At 36.1% G+C, this 15759-nt stretch overlaps 1 protein-coding gene across 3 annotated transcripts in view; it reads right to left on the bottom strand.

Annotated features, from left to right (window-relative positions):
* UBR3 (ubiquitin protein ligase E3 component n-recognin 3) overlaps positions 1-15759 on the bottom strand; it is a 268208-nt gene that overhangs the window by 19626 nt on the left and 232823 nt on the right. For all 3 annotated transcript variants that reach the window (XM_034954464.3, XM_034954467.3, XM_034954465.3), the window contains exons 33-35: positions 10143-10267; positions 4552-4659; positions 4295-4420 (exon numbers count right to left, since the gene is read on the bottom strand). In XM_034954464.3, coding sequence (XP_034810355.2) covers positions 4295-4420; positions 4552-4659; positions 10143-10267 — 359 coding nt within the window. The remainder of the gene's footprint in view (positions 1-4294; positions 4421-4551; positions 4660-10142; positions 10268-15759) is intronic.

Below are 15759 nucleotides of genomic sequence, written 5' to 3'. Positions count from 1 at the left end.
AACTATATAAAAATCAATGGTATTTGTACATGCCAGTAAAAATTAATCAGATAATGTAACAGAAGATATCACTTAAATAGAAATCACAACCATAAAGCCTCTAGAATTAATTAGCTTTATAAAAAAAAATGCTCCAGACTTGGACGATTAAAAAATTCTATTAAAAGTGTTGTAATCCAAGCACTTTGGGAGCTGAGGGGGGTGGATCACTTGAGGCCAGGAATTCGAGACCAGCCCACCTGACCAACATGGTGAAACCCTGTCTCCACTAAAAATACAAAAAAACTAGTCGGATGCGGTGGTGTGCACCTGTAATCCCAGCTACTTGGGAGGCTGAGGCACAAGAATTGCTTGAACCCAGGAGGTGGAGGTTGAAGTGAGCTGAGATCGTGCCACTGCACTCCAGCCTGGGCAACAGAGTGAGACTGTCTTCCCCCACCCCCCCCAAAAAAAGTATTAAAACACCTGACTAAATGAATGTATAAACCATGTTCAATGTCTTAAAACTATAAATTGAAGATAATTCCAAACTAAAATCTTGTAGGATTTGGGAAGTAACTTGACAGATTAAAAAATGTATATAAGAATAAAAGCTTGGCTGGGTGTGGTGGCTCACGCCTGTAATCCCAGCACTTTAGGAGGCCAAGGCGGGCAGATCGCCTGAGGTCCAGAGTTCGAGACCGGCCTGGCCAACATGGTGAAGCCCTGTCTCTACTAAAAATACAAAAATTAGCTGGGTGTGGTGGTGGATGCCTGTAATCCCAGCTACTTGGAAGGCTGAGGTAGGAGAATTGCTTGAACCCAGGAGATGGAGGTTGCAGTGAGCCGAGACCACGCCACTGCACTCCAGCCTGGGCGACAAAGCGAGTCTCTGTCTCAAAAAAATAAAAAAGAATAAAAGCTCATATATAGCAAAAAAAAAAAAAAAATTAGAAAAAGCAAAAAGACTTCAAGAATAAATTGGACATTCACACTATCAGATATAATGTCTACAATAAAACCACAGTAATTAAAACAAACTGCTGCTAGTACAGAAACAAATAGCTTAATAGTATATAATAATCCAGAAATTTGAAAACTTGATACCATGAAAAATCAGTCCAAAAAAGTTACATTATTTCATAAATAATTTGTACACCGTGCTGGAAAAACTGTCTTATCAAATAGAGAAAAAATTAGAGCTTTACCTTATACCACACCACAAAATAAACTCCAGACTGAATTAAAAATCTAAATGTGAAGATAAAACTATGAAAATAATAGAAGAAAATACAAAATAAATTTATAATTTTAGGCTGGAAAAGGATTTTTTTTAATTTTTAATTTTTGTGGGTACATAGTAGGTGTGTATATTTCTGGGGTATATGATGGAAAAGAATTTTTAAAATAAGATTCTAAAAGTACAAGTCATAAAGAAAAAGGTAATCGTTCTAACAACATTAAACTGAAAAATTTCTATTCCACAAAGGACACTATGGCTAAACAAAGCCAGTGAAAAGATATCTACTATGCTTAAAAACAGAATGAAGATAATCACAGAAACTCAATTTTTAAAAATGGCCAGACTAGGAACAGAAAGTATACAGAGGGAAATTTAACTGGCTAAGTATATGAATATATGAAATTGCATTTATAATTAGAGAAATGCAAATTAAATTAACCATAAGCATATGCTCTGTACTCAACTGACTGCCAAACATTACACACTGGCTAAGAAGAACTGCTGGCAAGTATATGGGGGAAAACAAGAATCCTCTTGCACTGCAAATGGGAATATAAGCCTTGAGCAGCCATTCAGAAAAACAAATAGGTAGAATGTGTCCTATGGCTCCAACAATCCCACAGCTGGTACACAGCCCAGAGAAACTTTATATTAAAGAAATCTTTATATTACAATATACAAGATATTAGGTTCATAGCAACAGTTAATTTTTTTCCAGGGAAGCAAAGAGTTGGAGGCAGCCTGGATGTTCATCAGTGAAAAATAAATCGATGTGGGAAAAATATATTGGAAGATGACAGCATGAATATGCTGGACAAAAAGATGATTTATGTTCCTGGTAGGACAGTGTGAGACAGGATTTATGTCCCAAACAAGACAGCATGAGATTTCATCATGCTACTCAGAATGGTGTGCAATTTAAAACTTACGAATAGTTTTTTATGGAATTTTTCATTTAATATTTTCAGATTGCAGTATACCATGGGTAACAAAAGCCACAGCAAAATCGCAGATAAGGGGGTACTACTGTATACACAAACAAAGTAAGATTACACAGATGACAGAAACTAAATAAAAGGAGAACAAATTTCTATCTAAAGCTCTGATCTCACTTTTCTCACTTCAGTTGAACAGGTCCGCCTAAAGGGTCCAACTATCCCTCAATCTGAATATACACAAAGTACTTTCATTCCATCCCCTGTGCATCTGCCCTGTATTTCCTCCTTCTATTAAGTTTTCCCTAAAAGTTCATGTCTCTCGGTCTCAAGAAACAAGTATAGTATGATTCTTCCTTTTCTCTTGATTCTCACACATTCAACTAGTTGTCAAATCCTATTTTATCTCTGAAATCTCTAATCGCTCTCCAGCCTCTTCTATTCCCAGTATGTCCTTTCCTAACTGGTCTATTCTGTTCCCATCTGTCTGTTCTTCACAATCTGTCTTATACTAGAATGAGGTTTTATCCTGAAACACAATTTGAATCATATCATATTTTTGTCTAACATCTTTCAATGGTCCAAATTCCCTCATATGAAATTCAAGATCCATTACAACTATATTTTAATCTCTTTCTTCACTATGTCACACTGTTCCTTTCTATTGCAACATATTGAATGTATTTCTTTCTTGGTCTAAATATGTGTGGTATTCCACTACAGGCATCACTGTACACTCAAACACCAGACCAACTTTCAACGCCCAGCTCAAGAACTTCTGTTCTGCCTCCACATACTTTCCAACTTATGGGCAAAAAATACTCTCTCATAAAAACAAATGACAAAATAAGCCATAAGGTAACAAGAACAGAGAGAACCACAGCCAATGGCCTTTAAATGTGAAAAAAGTACAGGTGGTAAAAGAAGTTGATTTTGTTTGGTTACTCTTCTCCATGCTTGAGGATGCCCATATGCCAGAAAGAAACACACTTTTTTAAAATATAAAATTTAAAAACTGTGAAAGAAAATATCTAATGAATGATTATCCTAAGAATTTGTTCAACATCTTATAACTCTAAAAAGAATGTTTTGGTGACAAATATGCAGCATATGTCTTGAAGCACTTGATAAAAACGAAAGAATTCAAAACTATTTAATGTAACGGTGAATTACTTAAGAAAAAGGGAACACAAAACTGCTTAATTCTGATGTACTTCAGGATTCAAAGGCCATAAATATGATAAATGTTTAATTTCCACATCAAATTCCCTAGAACTGAATGGCAGATAAGTCAGGATCACATTCCTATAAGCACAGTTTGGGTTTACTTACCTTCTGGTTTCCTACCCTGTCACTTTCTTGCCCACTCATATCAATCCACAGTTTTATGAAATAGATTAAACCAGTGATAATTCATTCACCCATTTTAATACAACTGGCTACAAACTGAATACTGCTATAAATGCTGTCATATCTTCAACCAACCGGTTTTCTGACCAACATAACTTTTAAAAGAATATTAAAAGCAGATGATGTTAGGGATACAAATGTCAATAAGACTGAATCCTATGGTCCTATTCATCAAGTACTGGGAATGTATCATCATTGATCTAATCCAAAGCTGCTCAAATATCCAATATTAGTAATATTATCATAAAAATGGGTGGATGTTAACAAATACAACAAAAATAGTAAATATCCTAAATATTTATTCCTTTAAGCTAGATTAACATATAGTCATATGACAGTTACATATGTACTACACTACATACCAGTATATTTAAAACAAAATAGCTTATTATAAAAACAAGGCTTGGCTAGTGCGGTGGCTCATGCCTGTAATTCCAGCATTTTGGGAGGCCGAGGCAGGTAGATCACCTGAGGTCAGGAGTTTGAGACCAGCCTGGCCAATGTGGTGAAACCCTGTCTCTACTACAAATACAAAAATTAGCTGGGCCTGGTGGTGTGTGCCTGTAATCCCAGTTACTAGAGGGGCTGAGGGAGGAGGATTGCTTGAACCTGGCAGGCGGAGGTTGCAGTAAGCCGAGATTGTGCCACTGCACTCCAGTCTGGGCAACAGAGAGAGACTCCATCTGAAAAAAAAAAAGCTCCCTCTTACATATCCCAAATTATCTACCTGGCAGCTAGGTAAATCTTCCCCAAAAAGGTGGTGCTGAAGAAGGCTGGTGATTCTGAGAAAAGGTAAGCAGAAGTCCTGTAAGCATTTTTCCATGGATTCAGGAGACCAAGAAATAGGGTTAACCTAAAGTTAAAAAAGAAAATTTGAACAAGTCAGTCTACAATAAAGAGTTTTTAAAAATTACATTCATAATGGCAAGAAAATGTAAATTTTTTACTAAATAACCGCTACATCTGATTTTTGCAAAAACATACCATTGCACATTCCTGAGTTCCTTCTTCATGGTATAACTTTCCTTTAAATAGTTCACTTATCACAAAGCTCAGTAATACTTCGTAAGACTTTTCTGCATCACATGTACTCTGAAAAAATTAAAATATTGGTTACACTGGTCACTGAAAATTATAAAAAATTTACATTGGAAATAATTTTTAATGAGTAGAGTAAAACTGTGATTATATTATTTTTCAAGCATATGAGCTTCAATTCTTCAAAATTTGGGTAAAACTGTACACCTCTGGATTCACAATGAAACTGGGTAGTTGGTCAAAGCTATTCCAACACTTCTTTAAAAGACAGCATATAAATTACATAATTATATGTAAATAAACATATGTAAATCATGTTTTTTGACCAAGTAATTCCCACCCCTGGGAATTCTTTCCAGGGATATAATCCAAAAGAAAAAAAATAGCTATATGTACAAGACATCCAGTACAGCACTATTACAGCAAGAAACTAGAAATGACCAGCAAGACTGAGGGAGTTACCTAAAAAATGGAATACCAACTTAAAAAACATTTTCTAAGCAGCGAATGTGGCAAATTTAAGCTGTACAAAAAATATTTACAATGTGAAAAGAGCCAAATTTAAAAAATATATAGCCATTATAGTGGTATAATATATGCATATAACATATGCATACAATAGAAAAAATATAGACCACAAATTTTTTTCATTTACAATTTCCCTCAAATGTCTTTGAGGATTTATTAAAATAATACACTATAAAAATAAAATAGGACAATATATTTATTACAGAATATGCAGATAATGACATTAAGTAACAGTCTACAAGTTGATCTTAGTGTCCTACTTCCATTTTTATCAGAAAGAAAAAATAATGGCTTTTTATGAATTCAAATTTATGTCAATAAGATCTTTATACATAAAGAAATGCAGTTCTTTTTATATTCACTGAAATATAAAGTGTAACATGCAAATTACCATAAAATGTAAATTGGGATAAAGTCAGAACTGCTATGATGTCCTTTATTCTACTTATTAACTATACTTTTAAAATCCTAAAATATAGGAAGGGATAAACACCACAGAATGTAAGTTTAACCTAAACTTTTAAGGCACTGATAGTTTGGATCAGAGAATTTATTATTGGATGATATTTGGTCTTTCTATAGTTCCTCATTGTTTCGTTCATGTTACTGTGCTCTTTCCAACTAGACTGTAAATTCCAAAATATCATGAACTATGCTTTTTATTTCCCATGTATCCCTCTGCATAACAAAAATCTGAGCAAGAAATACCTGCTAATTAACTGATGAAATTTATTTTGGTAATACTGAAGTTTTGGAGTATTGGACCTTGGAACTTGCTTGGGTGTGCCTCTTCTGATAATCACTTCTTTGCATTATCTTTAAATTGCTCCTGTGCTTTCCGCCATATTCACTCAGCCATGTAGTATTATGTCCTGATTCTAAACTATAAAAATGACTCTGACTCTGCGGTGGTTCTCCTTATATCATGTGACTTGCCCCATCCTTACCTAATTAATCACCAGTATGATTACTTGTTAAATATTAATAACCTATAGATTACATATAATTCACAAGAATCAATATCTTGCTAAATATCAAAACAGCAATGTATCATGTTTTTAAAATTGATTTAAGTAAATTATCTCTTAAATAGGCAGAGTTCACCTAAACTCAAAACACTACCATAGATTTGTAGAAAACTCAAACTACCACAGATTTGCTATTTATTAAATCAATGTGGCATAGTTAAGTTTCTCTAAATGTACAATTCAGTCTAAAAGCTTCCTAAATTCAATATACTTTTCTGAGTAAAAGATTCAAAGAGTACAACAGAAGAGTATTTCTGTTCAGATCAGCTAAGTAAGTCACTGAGTGATAACTTGACTTTTAAGTCATTATTAACAAATACAATTTTGAGCACTTTTTTACACATGGCAAATTTTATATCATATCAGAAAGTTAAATATAATGTAATGTTCACTGCTTTGTATTGAGACTTCTTCACAATACAAAGTATTAAGAAAAATATTTTATATAGGCAATCTTTGAATAAACGAAAAAGTAGGCTCTTGAAGCTTAAGAAGGATGATTTCTGAGAACATGGATGAAAGACCTAAAATCGAGATAAGAAGAATCCTAAGGGGGAGGTGGCAAAAGTATGTGGGTTAAATTTAAAAAAGGATCAAGGGTCGAGAGATGCAAGAGAGTCTGTGCTGGGTAGAATACTTTGTCTAAATTAGAGTATTTCTTAAAGTTTTTGATTTCAATATGTTTTGGATGCTATGATACCACACCCCAGCAAACAAAACAACAAAACCTATCCAAGGATCCCAGACTAAGAAATTCTAGTAGGCTGGGCATGGTGGTTCACGCCTGTAATCCCAGCACTTTGGGAGGCCAAGGTGGGAGGATTGCTTGAGGCCTGGAGTTCAAGACCAGCCTGGGCAACACAGCAAGACTTCCTCCCCACAAAAAATGGGAAAGTTAGCCAGGTGTGGTGGTGTGTGCCTGTAGTCCTAGCTACTTCAGAGGCTGAGGTGGGAGGATCAATTGAGCCCAGGAGTTTGAGGTTGCAGTGAGCTGTGATCATGCCACTGCACTCCAACGTGGGCGATAGAGTGAGACCCTGTCAAAAAAAAAAAAGAAGAAAAGATAAGAAAAGAAAGAAAGGAAAAGGAAGGAAGGAAAGAAAAAGAAAAAGAAAAAAGAAAAGAAATTCTAGTATAAAGACTCTTAGCAGAAATTCCATTGACCAAAAAAGTACGAGTTACACTAACTGGAATGATGACTTTTTCAGAACTAAATCTCATTATCAAATTAACACCCCTTCAAAAAATATATAATACCGATATTTTTACTACCATAGGCCAGATGAGATCTGGCAAAAATACGTTTTCATTACAATTAGTATGCCAAACATAAGCAATTAAAGAGATGAAGCGAATAAGTGAAATTCAATGAAGAAAGGAAGAAAGGAAGGAAAGGGGTGAGAGAAGACGTAAAGAAGGAAGTGAAAAAAATAAGAGTAATCAATGATGCAGAAATCTAAGTAGTTACAGAGGTCACAGTGGTATATTTCATCACTCATAAATATGGTTGTCTCCCAGTTTCCATGATGGATGGGTTCCAGGAACCACCCCTTGGAAACCAAAATCCATAGATCCTCAAGTTCCTAACATAAAATAGTGTATTACAGTATAGTTGTTGGTATTACAGGCATTTACAAACTGCTATGTATCTAAATGTTTATGTCTATTATAGAAAAAGCTAATAACATGTAGTAAATCAACCTACAGACTATCGTAATTTTTAATTTTCTTTCACTAAAGAAAATTATATATTTATATAGCTATAAACTAATACACTAATATATATTTATATGGCTATAAGCCAATATACTTCTAATTAATGTTCTGATAAGAATGTCTCATATAAAGTATTTTAAGTGTTTTTTAAAAATAACTAACAATTACGAGGTTCAGAAAAAAACTGGACCAGTTACCTAAATTACATCATGTTCCTCCCTTCATAGATTTACAATTGTAAATAGTTAGACCCAAATTTTATCAGCAAATTTCTTAAATGTGTTATTTTTCATGATTAGACAGTTTACTAAGGAAACATATTTAAATAATGACACAGCACAGAAACCTAATATACCTGATTTGAATACTATCTGAACACTAACAATCCAAATATCAGATTACATTGCAGTCAGAAAAATTAAAAGAATATTTAGGAAAAATAGGCCAGGCAAGGTGGCTCATGCCTGTAATCCCAGCACTTTGGGAGGCCAAGGCAGGTGGATTACCTTGAGTCCAGGAATTCAAGACCAGCCTGGGCAACATGGTAAAACCCCAGCTCTACTAAAAATACAAAAAATCAGCCGTGTGTGGTGGCATAAGCCTGTAGCCCCAACTACTCGTCAGGGCTGAGGTGGGAGGATCCCTTGGGCCCAGGAGGTTGAGGCTGCAGTGAGCCCTGATCATACCATTGCACTACAGCCTGGGTGACAATGAGACCCTGTCTCAAAAAAAAAAAAAAAAAGAAAAAACTAAAGATAATTACAAAAAGAAAAACTGTCCAAGAATTAACCAGCAACAAGGGGAAGAAAATCTTTCAAGAAAGACAGAAATTAATTTTGAGAATTTAGAATAACAGAATTGAAATAGAAGTGCCCTTATAAATCATATGGTCCAAACCTTTCATTTACCTTTGAGAAAGCTGAGGCTTAGACAGTTATGTTTTGACTAAAAAAGTAACATCTCTACTTAGTAGCAGGAGATTGGCCTTGTACTTGGGTTTGATGGCCAACTGACACATAATAAATAATTATTCTTAACCCATAATTAAGACACAGTGAACTCTGTGATGATATGATATTAAATGTACACATAATTGTGATATGAGAGTAAACTGATGATAACAGTGAAGGTTATATTGAATACATTTCATGTATTTATAATTGGTTCTCTCTCCTTTGATACAAGTAGATATGATTTCAACAAAAAAAGTTTTAATGACATTTAAAAACCCCTTAAGACTCTGTGAGCCAATCGAAAGGTTCAATTTACACTATACCTATTATTTTTCCTACCAACTTCTACAAATAAACACTGAAGCAATTTTCTTCTTTTATCTATCTCTAAGCTGAACCACTCAGTTCTTCGGTTCTATAACTCTATAGTATCTCATTTGTTCTCAAGCTACTGAAAGTATTTACATTTAGCATAATTTTTCTAAATAGTTTGCATAATTTAGCTTAAACTGAGTTCCTTTGAGTTTCCTAAGAACTTGTATATATTCTAACAAGAAAAAAGGTAATATTTCAAGACGCATAATTAAGAAAAGGCTAGGACTGACCGGGCGCGGTGGCTCATGCCTGTAATCCCAGCACTTTGGGAGGCTCAGGTGGGCGGATCACAAGGTCAGGAGTTCAAGACCAGCCTGGCCAACATGGTGAAACCCTGTCTCTACTAAAAATACAAAAATTAGCCGGGCATGGTGGCAGGCGCCTATAGTCCCAGCTACTCAGAAGGCTGAGGCAGGAGAATTGCTTGAACCCAGGAGGCAGAGGTTGCAGTGAGCCGAGATTGTACCACTGCACTCCAGCCTAGGTGACAGACAGAGAGTCTGCCACAAAAAAAAAAAAAAAGAAAAGGCTAGGATTTTAAATTTAGAAGTGGTGCATCAAAAGCTATCTTTGGATTGTGATTGGGGATAGGGACAAAAAGAAAAAGTGGCGAATAAAATAGATAAGTCTGCAGATATTTTATCATGTGCTCACTGTGTTAGCACAATTTTTATAACTTCTCTAAGTTTAAGGCTTGCAGAAAAAGCAAAACAAAACTGCTCAAATATAAAGGGATAAAAGGATGAGGTTTAGAGACAGATATAGAAGTCCTCATTGTTTAGTGAAAACATTTTAAACATTTTTTAGCCTGTAGGTGCTCAATTTACAATTAAAATACCAATAACTCATTTTGTAACACCTACTCTTATTCACTCAATATCCCCAGCTTAAATGACTTCACCTACCTGCTAAATGACAAATTTAGAAAGAGCCTAACCTTTTTGAGAGCTCCCGCGTGTTTCCAGGCTGACCTATCTTCTTCGCTGCATTTAACTGAGAGTGCTGCAAGAGCCTGTGTGTACAGTAGGGTAAAAAGTACCTTCACAATGCAGGTAAAGTGGTCTGCAAGAGAAAAAAAATCATTATTTCTTTGGAATCTAGATATTTTGTACTCAACATAGTTTTACAAATATATGCCTTTCCTTGCATATGTAATTGGTTTTTGTTTTCAACACTTAATAGTTTTTTTGTTTGTTTTTGAGACGAGGTCTCAGTCTGTCACCCAGGCAGTGTGGTGCCTGGAGTGCAGTGGCGTGATCACAGTTTACTGAAGCCTCGACCTCCCAAGCTCAAGCGATCCTCTCATCTCAGCCTGTAATCTGCCCCGCCCAACAGTAGCTGGGACTACAGGCATGTGCCACTACGCCTGATTAGCTTTTTATTTTTTGTAGAGATGGGGCCTCCCTATGTTGCCCAGGCTAGTCTCAAATTCCTTGGGCTCAAGCAATCCTCCCACTGCAGCCTCCCAAAGAGCTGGGGTTAGAGACATGAGAGTCTGAAATTATAATGTACTATTATATTTGCTGCCCAACAGATCTGAAATTATGAAAGCAAAATTCCTCTATTCATCCAAAGAACATATAAATGAGAAGTACTCAGCATAGTGGAAAGGGTGCTCTCTTTCAGAAGACCAGAGTGCTAATGCCATTTAACCTTGGAATAGCTGTGGAACCCTGGCAAATGCCCTTCCTGGGCTTCACATGCTCAATAACAACGTTTGGGAGTCTCAATGTTTAAAACCAACACATCATCTACCCCTATATGATACACATCTTAATAAGGATAGTATTATATGGAATATGATATAAATCTTACAAAGTTAAAAAAAATCTTGATGTTTAGGTTACTAATTTGGCTTCAGAATTTAATGAAAACTATAGCAATAAGCCTGGGCAACACAGACCCCCTCTCTACAAAAATTTTTAAAAATAGCTGGGTGTGGCCAGGGGCGGTGGCTCACGCCTGTAATCCCAGCACTTTGGGAGGCTGAGGTGGGCGGATCACAAGGTCAGGAGTTTGAGACCAGACTGGCCAACATAGTGAAACCCTGTCTCTACTAAAAAATACAAAAAATAAGCCAGGCATGGTGGCGGGTGCCTGTAATATCAGCTACTTGGGAGGCTGAGGCAGGAGAATCGCTTGAACCCGGGAGGCGGAGGTTGCAGTGAGCCAAGATTGTGGCATTGCACTCCAGCCCAGGCAACAGTGTGAGACTCTGTCTCCAAAAAAAAAAAAAGCTGGGTGTGGTGACAAGCATCTGTCATCCTAGCTACTTGGGAGGCAGAGGATCACTTGAGCTCAGAAGGGAAGGCTATAGTAATCCAAGATCACTCCACTTAACTCCAGCCTGGGCAATGGAGTGAGAGCCTGTCTCAAATAAAGATAAAAATAAAAATAAAAAACATAGCAATATGAAATAGTAGTAACAATACGTAAAGTGCCTGGTAGCTTCTGGCACATATTAGGTACTTAATAAATGGAAGCTTTAATATTGATAATTAACATTTATATTTACCTAATAACTTAGCAATTTTCTTCAAGTGTCTCATTCAATCCTCAAAACAGTCTCAACTGGATAACTGAGCTTCAGAAAGATGTGCTTGTGATATCAAAGCTAATAAGCACCCAGGTCTGAACTTGAATCCATATAGATCATTTTTCTTCAGGTTCAGTGTTCCTTCTATTATATTATACTCCTCCCCTAGTAAATGGATACTACCATTTAATCAGTTGCTGGAGTCAGAAACTTGCAGATATTCTTGACAATTTCCCCATTAAAATAATCACCAAGTCCTGTTAATTCTACTTTTTAAATATTTCTCGTCAGTTTCAACACCCTAGACTAGACTTCCATCCTTTCTTGCCTAGACCTATAATCCCAGCTAAAGTGGCTGTGTTGGGGGTCCCCAAGACCACTGCCAAGTTTGATGATTCACTAGGAGGACTTGAAAGACTGAGTACAGAGTCATACTCATAGCTGTTATGACTTATGACTGCAAAAGGATAAAAGTTAAAATCAGCAAAGGGAAAAAAGGCACATTGGGTGAAGTGGAAACTTCCAGAGTCTTCTTCCAGTAGAACCACACAGGATGTGCTAAACTCCCCCAGCAACAACCAGCTGTGATGGCATGTAGGAAATGGATACCAGGGTATCTCATTAGAGACTCAGTGCCCAAGGTTTTTACTGGGGTCATGCAGGTACTCTCTTCCTAGTACATACCAAAATTCCAGACTCTCAAGAGGAAAGCAGGTACATTCGGCATAAACCATACTCTTTGTACAAACAATTTAGGCATAGTGTGCCACTCTTATCAATTCTGGGAATGGTGGGACCCCTCCTGAAATCCAAGTTCCCAGATGCTAGTCAAGGCCTAACCTTGCAAGCAGGCCTTTCAAAGGACAGCAGTCAGGCCTTCTATGTTAATTCTTTCCAGCACAGTAGTTTATCTGTATCACCTCTCAGCCCCCTGCAATCTACTTTCCTTATTCCAGCCAGAATGATCTTTTATTTTTCCTCCAGCTTTACTGAGGTATAATTGACAAAAATTATATTATTGAAGGTAGACAATGTAGTTTTGATATAAGCATACACTGTGAAATGATGGTCACATCAAGTTAACTAACATATTCATCATCCCATATGGTTACATGTGTCTGTGTGTATGTGTGTGCACTGAGAATACTTAAGATCTCTTTGCTTAGTGCATTTTAAGTATACAAGAGAATATTACAGCTATAGTCACCATGTTGTATATTAGATCTCCAGAACTTATTCATCTTATAACTGAAAGTACACACCCGTTGACCAACATCTCCCCATTTTCCCCACCTCCCTGTCCCATGTGAACCACCCTCCTACTCTCTATTTTGACTTGTTTAGATTCCACATATAAGTGAGATCATGCAGTATTTCTCTTTTTGTGGCTTATTTCATTTAGCATAATGTCCTATGGGTTCATCCATGCTGTCGCAAATGGCAAGATTTCCTTCTTTTTTAAGGCTAAATAACGTCCCAGTGTACTTATATGCCACATTATCTTTATTCATCCATTGACAGACACTTAGGTGGTTTCCATATCTTGGCTATTGTGATTAAAGCCATAATGAACATGGGAGTGGAGTGCAGATGTCTCTTTGAGATACTGATTTTACTTCCTTAGGATGTACACCCAGAAGTGGGACTACTGGATGATACAGTAGTTCTATTTTAGTTTTTTGAGGAACCTCCATACAGTTTCAGGATGCCCAGAACTAAGGAAAAACAATGAGTCAACAATCAGAATGAGTCATATTAGAGAAATATTTAGATGACAGAAATTATAGGATTTCGTGGACCTTTGGAGGTAGAGGGTGATGGTGGTATCTCATAGACGGTAGCAGCATTGACTAAAATGTAAAACAGAGGATGAGAGCAGGCTTGGATAGGTAGAAAATTAACATTATATATACTGAGTTTGAGGCATGTCTAAAAATTCAAGTCTGGAACTCACTGGGGAGTTGTAGTCTAAAGCTAGAGATTTGGGAATCATCAGATAATAGGTATAGTTAAAGCTATGGGAAAAAAGATAAAATTGTGAAGGAAGAGGACAGTAAATAAAGAACAATTCATTTAAAAAGAGCCTGAAAATGAGTAGGAAATGAGACAGTAGAAGAACTAGGAAAGGATGGTGCCGTCAAAGTCAAGAAAAATATTCCATCATTTAATGAAATATTTTAATAAGTGACAGACATTACAGAATTTGTCTATTAAGTACAAACAAAAACATCCTAACCAGAAAGTCATTTATATTGTGTAGAAACACCACTGACATATAGCTTCTTCTTAAACTATACATACATATATTTTTTCTTTTACTAAAAAGAAGTGATGTGGCCGGGCGCGGTGGCTCACGCCTGTAATCCCAGCACTTTGGGGGCCAAGGTGTGTGAATCACCTGAGGTCAGGAGTTTGAGACCAGCCTGGCCAACATGGTGAAACCTCGTCTCAACTAAAAATACAAAAAATTAGTCGGGCGTGGTGGCGGGTGCCTGTAATCCCAGCTACTTGGAAGGCTGAGGCAGGAAAATCACTTGAACCCAAGAGATGGCGTTTGCAGTGAGCTGATAATGGTGCCATTGCACTCCAGCCTGGGCAACAAGAGTGAAATTCTGTCTCAAAAATGATAATAATAAAATAAATAAAATAGAAGTAATGTACTAAAAGAAATGATAGCCACTATAGTTTTAGCTTTTCATTGTAGAAAAGTACTAATTTCTGGTTTTAGTCCATTTGTCTGTCTTGATTATCATCATTTAAAAAAATACAGTCAGCTCTTTGTACCTGTGGGTTCCTCATCCATGGATTCAACCAATCATGGATCAAAAGTATTTGGAAAAAAAAAATAGATGGTTGTGTCTGTACTGAACATGTACAGACTTTTGCCCTTCTCATTATGCCCTAAAAAATACAGTATAACAACTATTTATATAACATTTATATTGTACTAAGTAATCTAGAGATGATTTAAAGTATATGAGAAGATATGTGTAGGTTATATGCAAATACTACACCATTTTATGTAAGGGACTTGAGTATCTGTGGATTTTGGAATTGGCAGGGGGTCGTGGAACCAATCTCCCATGGATACCAATGGATGATTAACTGGCAATTTAAAGTCAAGGCTTAAGTTCTCATATTCACTTGTTCATTTAACAGATGTTTATTTATTGAATGCTTGCCATGTGTAACACCAACATCTTTTAGGGACCTACAAGAAACAAGGAATCTCTCACATGAGGTTTATATTAGGTCAACAGGCTGCTAACTACCAACATTAAAACAGAAAACAAAGTCCTTCAAATACAATTATCAACATTTAAAAAGAAGAAAAAAGGATTGGACATCTAATCTAAGTCAATGTGTTTAAAAACTACAATAACAACAAAAAAAAACTATCAAAATACCTGAGGATGAACAAAGGAAGATCAATAGTTACTTGAAATGCCTTAGAAGCAAACTACCTGTAGTTTCTTTTAAGACAAGGTAGAGTATATCTAAAGTAACAAAATCCCTAGGGGAAGAGCACACAGGTAAACAGGACATGATCTGAAGAAGGTATCAGACATTTTATTCTGTTCCTATCACCATGATAATTTTTTGTAAAAATACTATTCCACTGCTTCCATAAAGCACTTTGCATATACCACATGCAGATGTCAAATCTTCTCAGTCTTACCTTTTATGATTTGGAGTTACTAACTACATGTGCTCTGACCCTCTCCAAAAAGTCTAGTCTACAAGAAAAATCAATTTGTGATGTTCTTTTCTGCGTGAAAAACTCAAGTCTATTTTCTCTCTGATGAGTGAAGAATCCAAACGGTTTAAAAAGACTTCATTTCCTTAGTCAACATAGAACCAAGAAAAGATACCAAGTCTGTCTAACAACTAATAGGGTAGTAAATCCTGGTCCTTTGGGTATACTTCAGGCAATTGAATTTTGGGTCCAATAAACTGCCAACATTCTCAAAAAACATTATATAGAAGTGATCACAATATAAGTGTTAAAGATTCAAAT

This window comes from Pan paniscus, chromosome 13 (assembly GCF_029289425.2).
Source record: "Pan paniscus chromosome 13, NHGRI_mPanPan1-v2.0_pri, whole genome shotgun sequence".
NCBI classification, from domain to species: Eukaryota; Metazoa; Chordata; class Mammalia; order Primates; family Hominidae; genus Pan; species Pan paniscus.
The sequence above is the reverse complement of the archived record's forward strand: the minus strand, read 5'-3'. Positions and strand labels throughout refer to the sequence as shown.